Here is a 12,509-nt window from a genome sequence, read left to right as displayed (position 1 = left end):
TTGCTGTATCACTACTCAGGGAGTCAACCATGATGCCTGCTTCCTCCTCATGTCCCATATATAACTGGGAATTCAGCCCGGTCTAGTTGACAGCTAAAATATATCTTGAATTTTATCGCACTTTTTCCATACCCTACCATTATCTTGTCTGGATACTGCAAGTTTTTTCTCATCTTGTACCCATTTTTGCCCCCTTTCAATTCATTGTCTTAAATGAAACTCTTTTCTGATTACTCCTTGCTTTTAAAATTCTTCCATTGTTCTGAACATCGAATCATTAAAATGGTTTCTAAGACCCTGCATGATCCATCCACTGCCTAATCTTTTAGTCTCATCTCATGCTGGTCTTAGCATTACTCTCTGTGCTTCAGCAACGATGAACCTCTTTCAGTTCCTAAAATTTAAAAAAGGACCCTCCTTTCTTAAAGACTTTGCACATGCTGCTCCTTCCATCTGGAACTTCTCAGGTGTCCCTGCTTTGTAGTCTGAGTAACACACTGTTCTCTGTCTCAGATAAGAGTGCATTTGGCTTCAAGTAACAGATTACCCAGTAGAAGCAGTAGTTTTAGCAATAAAGACACTTACCATACATATCACAAAAAGTCTGGAAGTGGGCACTTCCATACTAAGTGCAATATTTCAAAACTGTTACCCAAGACTATGCTCTGCCATTCTGTGCATGTTCACTTTTTAATTTAGGGTCATTGCCTTATGGCTACAAAGTGGCTGTCAGAGCTCCCTATATCATGGTCTGACACAACAAAGTTTCTGCATTCATGGTAGAAAAGGGGGCAGAAAGCTCTCCTCTTGGGTATAGCACCTCTACCAGAAACTAAAAGCTTTGTTTCACGTTTCTCCCTCATCATAGTGGCCATATCTGTGTCATATGGTGACTCTTAGCTGCAAGGGGGGGCTCGTTAGATGAGCATCAGGAGAGAGAAGGAAGGAGGTCGGGACGGCTGGTGAATATATAATCAACAGTGTCCAACACGGTCTTCGGAGCACTTACCAAAGTAGTAATCAAACAATTCAATATGCACACTTTGTTCACTGTCTCCTCTGTGAGATTATAAGCTCTTTGACTACGGGGAACGTGTCTGTTTCTAAGCCCAGCATCAGTACTGCGCCCAGCCTGTGTAGGAGTCAGTTGGCAGTGGTAGAATGAATGAAAGTACGAAAGAGAACAACAGAGGCAGAAAATAGCTACAAAAGGGACAGAAAACTGCCGACACAGAACTTAAGCCGATGGTCATATCTCATACCTCAGGGTTCAATTCTGCATTCCAGGTAATTTGAAAACAGTCTTTCACCAAAAAAAGGCAGCTTTTGAAAGTGCTCCATTCTTTGCACCATGAATGCAATTTTCCTGCCATGTGAGTAGACATGGGTGCTATAGTTTGCATTGAGATCCAGGAATGAATTCTTCAAAAAAATTATTTTAACCACTGTTAGATAGCGTTAGATGATCCAGAAAATTTTAAATTGCCTCAAGGACATGAATGTAAAATCAATTCTTAGCTCAATCACTCCAAATATCATTCAACAAGAAAAATTTATAAAAGCTAGACAGTTATTTAAAAGAATAGTCATAAAATTTGGGGTCTAAATTTTCCACTCCTGAGAGCATCACACTAACAGATAAGGATGTCATTCAGATCATCCGATTAGGGAGAAAGCAGATGCAAAATGCCTGGCACATAAAGGATGCTTGGCATGTTTTTGTTCTTATATCTAGACCACAGGAAAACCTGGGTTTACTCCTAACTCTTTCATGTCCTATAAATGTAACTGTGGGCAAGCTGAATATGTTCTTTGGTTCATAAATGATACAGTAATCTTTAACCACCTTTCAGTTATAACATGAAGTCACTCTACTGTTGAAAAACTTAAATGAATAAAAGTTAAGTGGCATTGAATGCAGTCCATAGTAGCCAACCTAATAAAACATGAAGGAATAGATTCACATTCCCAAGAGTCTCTCTATCTACAGATGCAGAATCTGTTCATAGTTTCTGACGGACATCCTGTTTGGTCATCTCAAAACACAAAGGGCACCAACATGCAAATATCACAAAATTTTTTTAAAGAAAGTTGTAACCATCCACACATACGAGACTAGATTTCAGGTTTTAAATACGGTTGTCATTTGAAATAAAATTCCTTAAAAAGAGAAAATGACTTCAGCATTGGCAAAGGGAGTCCCCTAAGAAAAAAATGTAAACAGATGGCTGAGAAAGATCACCCACATGCTGCACACAGATCTTGAGGAGGCATTTCTAAGAATGAAGTGGCACTTCCCAGCCTGGGCCACGTCCCACAAGGATCCTTATTTAACCCAGAGAAAGCATAGAGTTTCTACCTCTAACCAAGAGGAACTTCAGCCTGCTTGCCTCACAGCAATCCAGACTAGTTTCCAGCTCTCCCCAGTGCTCCAACAGAAGCTAAGTACCGACCACGTGAGACAGGCAATCCCCTAATAAATCAGGGTTTGATGATCAGCCCTGAACCAACATCTTCCCATATAAAGGGGCTGTTAAGCCCCAGCTAAGCATATTAAGCATTCAATTTAATGTATGGCACACATCTGCTCTCCTTTCTCAGGGAGGAGAAGTTTCAAGATAATTTAAACCCCAGACTTAAGGGGAAAAAATATCTTGGCAATGTTTAAAACTGAGTTTAAAAATATAATCCAAATGAGGGCGAGAGAGACCATTTTGCTGTAAGTAATGAGATTATATAATACCTAAATCAAATACACAACATTACCTGAGCAGAAGCACTTGTTTCTTTTATCTGGGTCTATTCAACTTTCCTTTTGATTCCATCAACATTTACCAAAGACCGTCATCTACCTCTGGCCCAAGGTATAAAATACAAGCAAAAATGGGTCCTCTGCAAATATGGTAATCTACCCCCATCCATGCCTGATGAAGGCCATAAGAGGAAAACTCACAGATTTGTCTTTTACAAGGAAAGCACAGCACTGAATCCCAGCCATCAGCATCTTGTGTGGATTCCATGCCACAGAATCAGCCCTGTTACGTTAAACAAAGAAAAAAACAGGGTAGGGAGGGGAGACTCAATTAGTTTCTACTGGTGGGAAGAATGCTGGTACATTCAGTATTCACGTCCAAGTTAGTGCTCCAAAGGATTCCTTGTGTGAGCGGTTTAAGGAGTTTGGGACTTTTTTTAAACCTAAACAATTTCTTAGTTTTTTGCCTGTTTTCAAAATGTCACTTAATTGGGCAATGACCAAAGAGAGTCCCTTGCCTAAATAAAAGGCACTGTGACTGGGGAAACTACATTTACCTGTGGATGCCGTGCAGAAGCTTGCGGTGCTTCCTTGACATCAAGGCTGAGCCACCCCAGGAAGCCTGTTGAGATATTTATATAACCAAAATGATGTTATTTCAATGGTACTTGTTTGCCAGCCAGTTGTCATTTGATGCTTTAAGTCGATGTTAACCAATGTGGACTCTAGGAAATTTCGATCACTGGCTCTACTCAGGTGATCAGAACCTCATCACAATAGATGGTCCCCCACTGATGCTTAGGAGTTAAATTCTCACACTATAAAGAAATTGGAATAGTACTCATTGAGTTTCCTGTGGACAAACAGAAGTGTAAAAGACACAGTCCATATCCTCTCAAATCTTAGAATCTAAAACAGACAATAGCCCTTCAGTGTTGACATTCTACCATACACGATGTACAAGTGCTGATCATGAGACATGGGTTCAGGAAAGGAAATCCCATAGTCAATAAGTCTGGAGGAGAGGGAGGAAGAATCAATGTGAGAAATAAGAAAGTCAGTTTGGTACTTGAAATCGAGCGGACTTCTTGTGAGGGAATATGAGGGGACCAGCATGGGAGATGTTGAAAGCTCTCCACGCTTATTGAAACTGCACAACGTTGCACTGAGAACAGAGTTATCATCACGTCAATTTTTTAATAGAAAAACTAAGGTTTGGAGGTTATAAATTTTCCAAGGTCTCATAGGTAATAAAAATCAGGTCTGAGAGACAAAAGCCCATTCTTTACACTAACATCATATCTTAGGGAAGGTGACCAACTGGCCCGATGGTAGAACTCAGCATGGAGAATTGAGGTAGGAGGGGAGTTGCCTAGCAGAATTTTAAAAGGCAACCCCAATGAACATGTACCCCAATGTTCATTGCAGCACTATTTACAATAGCCAAGACATGGAAGAAACCTAAATATCCATTGACAGATGAATGGATAAAGAAGATGCGGTTCATATATATTGGGTTGGCCAAAAAGTTCGAACTTTTTGGCCAACACAATACAATGGAATATTAGCCATAAAAAAGAATGAAATAATGCCATTTGCAGCAACATGGATGGACCTAGAGATGATCATACTAAGTGAAGTAAGTCAGACAGAAAAGGGCAAATATCATATGATACCACTTAATATGTGGAATCCAAAAAAAAAATGATACAAATGAACTTACATATCAAAACAGAAATAGACTCACAGACATAGAAGACAAACTTATTGTTACCAAAGGAGAAAGGAGGGGAAGGATAAATTAGGATGTTGAGATTAGCAGATACACACTACTATATATAAAACAGGTAAGTGACAAGGACCTATTGTATAGCACAGGAAACTATACTCAATATTTTGTAATAACTTATAATGGAAAAGAATCTGAAAAGAATATATATATAATATGTATGTATAACTGAATCACTTTGCTGTACACCTGAAACTAACACAACATTGTAAATCAACTACATTGCAATTTAAAAAAAGATCTTTCTAAAAACTTTATGTCCCAAACTTTGGCCTTGAGCATTCTAATATGACTATAGTGAGTATAATAATTTAATTCAAGAAATATTTATTACATATCTAAATAGACTGACACTGATATAAGTGCCAGAAACACAACAGTAAATAAAACACTGAAATAATAACTCCAAAAAAAAGGTAAGGAAGAGCCCAATATCATGCAGAAAGAAATGGCAAGATTGTGTGCACCATGGATGTGAGGGAGGAAGTAAGTGAGAGGTCTCCACGATCCTCAGAGTATTAAAAAGCTGAGCCCAGTGGTGGACAATAAAGAGTGGCCTTAAGAACAGCTCTCCACTTCAGGGCTGGGCCCAGGGGCAAGTGAGCGAGTCACCCAGGGTGCACCCTTAAGCTCACTCGCAGAGTTGGGCTCTTGCGTGGCCTTGGGAGTGAATGCCTCCTTAAATTTTCAAATACCAAACTGACTTTCTTATTTCTCGCATTGATTCTTCCTCCCTCCCTTCCAGACTTACTGACAATGGGATTTCCTTTCCTCTCCTTATTCTCAGCTCTCCTCTCCTTTGCTCATAATACTTACCTGTCCAATGAACCCTAGGAACCTCACTTGCCTCACCTTAGTTCCAGCCCTGTTTCCTGGGACTAGACTCTCCAGTGACCCCATAGGGTTCCCAAAGGTTTGTGGGCCGAAGGTGGTGTGCAGGCGAGTTCCAAAGATGCCCCGATAAAGGACTGATGATCAGGATTGTCAGTCAAGTGCCCTTGCTGCTGCCCTCTCTGTCCCACCGGAGTTCATGATGGACCATGTGTGACCAAAGCTGAGCTATGGAGGCAGCTGCCCTCAGCCTCTGGGAGAACGTGATCTGAACCTGCTAACTGAGGCTCCCCAGACCTGGGGTTTGAGAACTTGACCCTCAGGAACATGAAGGTGACTTACATATTAGGTTCTTTTATTTCTCTTACATCCCTAAACTCTAAGTTGCCTGCTTTTCTCAATCTTTTTAACCCCCAACCGCATTGAGAACCTACCAGTGGCAACTAGGGGAAGGATTAATCAGTAAAGCTCAGCCACGCCCATTCACTCTCACCCTTTCCACCTGCCCACTCACACACCTGCCCTCCCTGGTGCCTCCTGCACTGGCCTCTGCCTCTTCTTCCTCCTCAAAAAGCAGACAATATTCTGCCAATCTTAGTGAGCTGGACTGAAGTTTTAAAATCACATGAACTCTTTCAAGGCATTAGTTCACTGGTTTACAGGGTGGTAGGCAGCGTTAGAAGCAGCTCGTTCATAAATGTATTCCTCAAAAGAGCTGAAAGGGGAAAAACAACGCACCTGATGCCAGTGCCCTACTTGTACTGGCTTCACTCCACAACCCCCTCACTCCAGAGCTCGCAACAACATCGAACCAATGGATGTCATTATTGAGCTATGAGCCAGACACCATGAGTACCATTTTACTACGTTTTTCTCTTCAAGTAATTAGTTAATAATTTAATTGTACAGCCAATCTTGAAAGGGAAGTGGAAGCAGGGTGGAATGTAGAGATGGCAGCCCCTAAAGCCCATGATTTTAAATACAGCGTTTGTCACCTCCCCCGGGACTTGGGATGGAGTGTGGGTGAGACACCGTAGGAAGTGTTGCTGGGAGGGTGAGGTTTTGCAGTGGCCGCAGCCTCTGCTTCAGAGAAGAGCTGGATCAGCCCTGAAATCCTGGTCTCAGGCAGAGGCTGGGATAACATTGACTCTCGCAGATACAGAATAGTCCTGGAGGCAAAATATTCTAACACAACTGAAGTTTTTCTTATTCTGTTGTTTAAAAATACATTGTAATTAACCAAATTGCAGGCACTATCAGATGTAAGAGTACCATTTTTTTGTGGATTGCTAAGAAAAAGAAAAATGACATCAACATACCAATTAGGTATATTAAAAATGTAAACAAAATATGTGTATCTTAGAAATAATAAGATATGGTATATATGCCAGGCAACCTGGTTTTATGGAAAACGCAGAAGACCAAGCAATTCTAATTACATTTTTAAAAAGAAAGCAAGTAAATGCCAGTTTTTAATATTTTAAAGGATCTTTAAAATACCCTTTAGAAAATTTCAGGACTTCCCTGGTGGCACAGTGGTTAAGAATCCGCCTGCCAATGTAGGGGAGAAGGGTTCGAGCCCTGGTCCAGGAAGATCCCACATGCCGCAGAGCAACTAAGCCCGTGTTCCACAACTACTGAGCCTGCACTCTAGAGCCCCCGTGCCACAACTACTGAGGCTGCGTGCCACAACTACTGAAGCCCATGAGCCTAGAGCCCGTGCTCTGTGACAAGAGAAGCCACCGCAACGAGAAGCCCACGCACCACAAGGAAGAGTAGCCCCTGCCCACCGCAACTAGAGAAAGCCGGTGTGCAGCAATGAAGACCCAATGCAGCCAAAAAAAAAAAAAAAAAATTCAAACAGGCCAAAGTAATCACTGTAATTTTACTAACTTTTTATCTGTAAAATTAATAAACTACCCTTGGTATATGAAGTTTCTTCAAGAGAGGTTATATGCTCCTGCATAAAATTTTATCAACAGAATGATGTCTGCAATATTAGAGGATGAGTGAGTACTGTCTCAATGTTAGAGCTAATTTCTTTAATAAGTCATATAAACAGTTGTCAGATTTAATCTAATACTACAGACACTCAACTTGAAGCTTATTATATGCAAATAGAACAATTTGCGTGGCTTAAATATTCCCTCATAAAAGGGTTTTCTTCAAAAATTCAACCTTTGATTTTTAGAAAATCTAGAGAGGTTTCCATTCACATCTTATAAATCACAATTCTTTCTAAGCCCCATAAATCTCTTAATATCATTCCCAATTTGGAAACTGTTGTAGTTACTCTGTTTTACATAAACCATATAATCCATATTTGATGTTTCTTTTATGAGAGTAGAATTTTTAAGTATAACTGCTCAGATATTTGATTTTGCCCCTATTTCCACAGTCACAAAAGTACTCACTTCATATTATCTTTCAGGACATACTGTATTATTATGCTTCTAAGTCTATAAAAATCAATAAGATATAAGTTGAAATGTGAACAGATACAGATACTATAATCCCATTTAAAGAAGTCACAAATAATCTACCTGATGTATTGCCATTGGCTTACTAATCAAGCCTATCACTCTAGTGAGCTTTATATTACTACTTCTGCTTTTACCAAATATTAGCATACTTTTACTGAAAGCTTTGAGTTGCTGAAAAATTCTTTCGATATTATATCATAGAAACTTTACCTTGAAAGCATAAAATCATACAAACTATAAAATTATGTGCAGGCATATCCCCCAAATAAATGCTCAGTTACCTAATGTTCAGTGAGTCAAAAATATTGTCCTTTCTTTTTCTGATAAGGAGGACACGAACCACTCACTTACTGGAGGAAAGTTCCTCTCAACTGCAGGTTCAACAGTTCTTTCTACTGGCTTGAATCAAACTAATTAACTGCTGTTTTCACACACACACAAAGAAAACCAAAACGCTCAACAAGCATTCATAACCGGCTGAATTCAACTTTCTAACCCTAAATAAGTAGAATTTTAAGAGTTACTGTTAATTTAGGACAACAATTATTATGAACAACCCCAGGACTTACAAAACTAATTAGAAAAAAAAAAAAAAAGGCCAACCCTTTAAGTTAGAAAATTAGCCCTTTAAGTTAGAAAATTGTGAAGAATATAAGTTATCCCAATCCCTCTCCAACAGTTATCTATGATAGATCCAGATAAAACCTGTTTTAATTATGGCATGCAATGAAGTCATGCAGCCTTTTGCATTTTCCAGCTGATTGGAAGCACAGAATGTTAGAGCTAGAAGATCCTTTATTGACCACGTCAGTCATTTCCCTCTTTACAAATGAAACCAAAACCCAAACAGCTGGGGTCACAATGGAGAGGAGGCAGATTCGAATCCAAAACCAGCCTCTTGACTGCACAGTAGGAAATGTGTCCCCCACACCGTGTTGCCTCAGTGACAGTAGATCCAAGGGACCAAAGAAATGATTCAGGACAGAAGAGGAAATCTGGAAAACTAAGACAAAATGCGCATCAATGCGGGATCTTCTTCTTTATTACCTAACAGGAAACAACACATTTATTTCCCCTAATTAGAAATATACATTTAAATACAACTAGCTGGGGACCTCACATTTAGTTACTGAGAATACGAAAAACTTCCCACCAAAGCTGCAAAAAGGCTAGAAAGTTTAACAGATATGCACACCCAGATGAACTTACATCCACGTGGAGCCAGAGGCCATGCCTCTCGCAGATGTCCGCTATCTCATCCAGAGGATCGAAGGCCCCCAATACCGTGGTACCAGATGTGGCACAGACAAGGAATGGAGCTGCGCCCTGTGAGAAGGACCCACATGTGAGAATTATAAGAATCATCATCGTCACCATTAAATCTGTGCTACAGTAGGTTGGTAAACACAAGGGTTATACACCCAGACATTTATCTGGTTTCTTTGGAGATAAACATTCATTGAGTGAGTGTTGTTTACACTTCTCCATCACATGGCCTCTAGTCACTATAAATAGGTTAAAGAAACAGAAAATGCCATGGCAATAGTATCCTTTGTCCCAACTCCACACGCATCCTTATTCTCTTTACTCTCATTTTCTTTATTAGTCTTTTCTGTTCTCTAGCTTTTCCGGATAGAAGTGAATAAACTCAACCTCCACAGCAAACTGGCATCCTGTGTGACTCCTAACTCCTTCCCAGGGAGACTCATCGGGGCCTCCCTAGCACCTCCAAAATAAGAAGGAACAGGACTAGAAGACAAACAGCCAGCTGCAGGGGCAGGCCATGCAGGCCTGTCTGCTTGTCACCTGGTGAAGTAAGTGCAGCTACAAGGCAAGGGATGTAATCAGGTACGAATTTGGCGTCAGAGGGGATACGGTAACCTCATTGGGATACACTCCCCCAAACGGCTGCTGCCACAGAGAAAGTCATTAGAATGTGCTGGAAAAGAGACCTGCGTCTTTCTGCCATAATTTTCCCTCCTCATCCAGTCCATGGCCGCATCTTGCGGAGAGAGCAGGTACCCATGAGAAATGGGAGGAAAGGGAGAATGTGGGAACAAGTGCAGAGATGAATGGTAATTCCAGTCGAGCGAGCCAGGCACCCTGGTCTCATGAGGGATTTTATGGCAGCCATGTAGAAGAGAGTACACGAGGTTGTTTCCAGATAGATCCATCCTCCCAACGTGTTGACAGAGGTGTGTTGCTCCCTTTGGAAGTGCCATGAGGGGAAAATTTGCAGACAAAGGTGGGGGTCAGGAGAGCAAGTAGAATCCTGATTCTAGAGCACAAGAAGTCAGTGACAGGAATACTTACTTGCAGAGAAAGAGTCAAAGTCATTTTAGGATGGAGTCATTTTTCCCTCAGTTTTATCGTGAAATACACTTGTTCTTGTAACATATTTTTATGTCCCATTTAATGTCAGGGGTGTTCGGCTTGAACCAGATTCATTCCAATTTAGCTGACCTTTGACAGAAAGAAGTTATTTCTCGATGGAAAGCGGGGCAGAGCAAGGACGCTTGGTCCACATCTCTAGGCTGAGATGCACAGGAATCAAAGTGATGGTACACAATGGATCCAGCTGCCATGTGGGGAGACGGCTGTGACACATGGAATACAGTCCACCAAGCCTCCTAGAGCAGGGCCAGTAGGTGACAGAGCCCCTGGGACCATAGGCTTTGGGACTTCTTCCCTGTAATCAACTACCAACAGATTATGTCTTTATCATGCCCATGACCTAAATGAAATGGGACCAGATTTACATCAATCAGTAAAAGCAATAGAAAAAGTAATTTACTAAAACCACTGAAGGTGTCTTTAATGGTTGGGCTTTCCTTATAAAGTCTATGACATCCTGACAATTGTGAGGAAAATATCTATGCTAGCTATTACAGACCATTAATGAGTTTTCCTCACCTTTTTAATCTAGCTATAAATATAAGTCCCAGAAATTCAACTTTCATAATCTGGATTTAACCTTCCAGGTTTTTTTTTTCCCTTTCTCATATCTCACACTATTAATGAGAAAAGTCAGTGGAAACAGTATTGATTGTGTGTTGCCAATGAGTTGTATTCTCTAAGAAAGTTTGTCATTTCAAATACTCATACGCAAAAATACTTCCAATTATTCAGTGCTTACACTAGTTTTATCTTTTTATAAGCACTTTAGAACTTCTGATGCTTCTGTGGTTTTTACCATCTTTGTAATGGCATCAAGGTAAAGGTCACTGCTCAACAGATTTTTAATGGATCGTGGTTGGCCAGGGAATTGAATCCCAGCAGCAAAAAAAAAAGTTGGTAACTATTTCCTACATCTGTAACAATATGAGTTAAAAGCTTGAAACAAACAAACAACAACAAAAAGTAGGTCTGAAGCTACTGAGAAAAAGAAACTAGTCATCAGGTATTAAAATCTCAGAATGGATGCAAGATTTGTCCTTAGTGAATCCAAGCCCAAGTTTTAACTGACTTGAGAGAAAACTGAGGAGGCATGCCAACTCTAACCCTGTTGCCCTACTTTCAAATGTGCCTAAAGCAATTTTTACTTTTTAAAAACTTCCCTTTCAAGTTCTCAACTTCAGGCTATGTCACTTTCATGGACTTTCGTTGTCAAAACAAACAGAAATTTGAACAATGAAAATAATAATGACTGCTGTGGAGTAAAATCCATCCAATATGTTAGAAGATGAGTTCTTCATGACACTTTAAAAAGAAAAAAAGGTTTGGCTATCCTTCAGGATGCCTGGCAGCTCACTCACTATTCTGAAAATTGGTAAATAAGGGGAAAGAATAAAATATTGATTCTGTCTTGCTTGTCCAAACTGTTTCCTTAGGGAAACCAAATATGGATGAAGAAACAAAAATGTTTAGAGTAGGAGGCCTGCCACTAAATGAAGAAGGAATGAGAGAATGAATTAGAACATCACTAATGAAATAACGGATCTAGACAATGATGACAAATGGCAGCAAAATCCATGAGGTGAGAGGCTGATGCAGAGTTCTGTGATAGATGGACCGATAACAAAAGGAGGCCCAAGACGTCTCCTGATTGAAGGGCAAAATGCCACCCATGAAGTCTTCCTGGTAAAAATTCCAACCTGAACCCAACCTGAATCTCCCCAAGTCTCAGTATCTAACAGACAAATTACAGGAAATATAGAAAACAGATGGGGAGGTACAGGGGAGGGGAGCGCTTAGAGTCTCAAATTCTTGATGGAATCAACAAAATCCATAATGTGAAAACTCTACAGGACAAAGGACTTGGTTTCTCCAACAGATCATTTGCAGGGGAAAAAAGGAGGGGAGACTGTAGGTTAGAAAAGATTTATGTGATAAATCAACCAAATGCCACACATGGACTTTGTATGACTCCTTATTCAGACCACCAGCTATTTTTTTAAAAAGGCAATGGGAGAAAATTTAATCAGAGTGAATACTGGATAATATTAAGAATTTATTCTTTCTTATAATTGCATTATGGGTTTTTTTTTAAAGAGAGAGTACATATCTTTTACAGATATACTTAACTATTTATAGATCAAATGATATAATGTGTAGGATACACTTCAAACTGATCTAGAGGTACTGGGAGGGGAGGCGAGCATAAGCTAATGATTGTGAAAGTTGCATCACTGGTATGTGGAATCTCGTTATATTA

General features: G+C 40.1%; 1 protein-coding gene across 1 annotated transcript in view; it reads right to left on the bottom strand.

Annotated features, from left to right (window-relative positions):
• Positions 1-12,509, bottom strand: part of GADL1 (glutamate decarboxylase like 1) — a 145,486-nt gene that overhangs the window by 113,851 nt on the left and 19,126 nt on the right. Inside the window, exons 8-10 of the mRNA XM_068557871.1 lie at positions 9,065-9,181; positions 3,310-3,374; positions 2,954-3,035 (exon numbers count right to left, since the gene is read on the bottom strand). Of these exons, the coding sequence (XP_068413972.1) occupies positions 2,954-3,035; positions 3,310-3,374; positions 9,065-9,181 (264 nt within the window). The remainder of the gene's footprint in view (positions 1-2,953; positions 3,036-3,309; positions 3,375-9,064; positions 9,182-12,509) is intronic.

Source organism: Eschrichtius robustus, chromosome 12, assembly GCF_028021215.1.
Source record: "Eschrichtius robustus isolate mEscRob2 chromosome 12, mEscRob2.pri, whole genome shotgun sequence".
In the NCBI taxonomy this organism is placed as follows: domain Eukaryota; kingdom Metazoa; phylum Chordata; class Mammalia; order Artiodactyla; family Eschrichtiidae; genus Eschrichtius; species Eschrichtius robustus.
The sequence above is the reverse complement of the archived record's forward strand: the minus strand, read 5'-3'. Positions and strand labels throughout refer to the sequence as shown.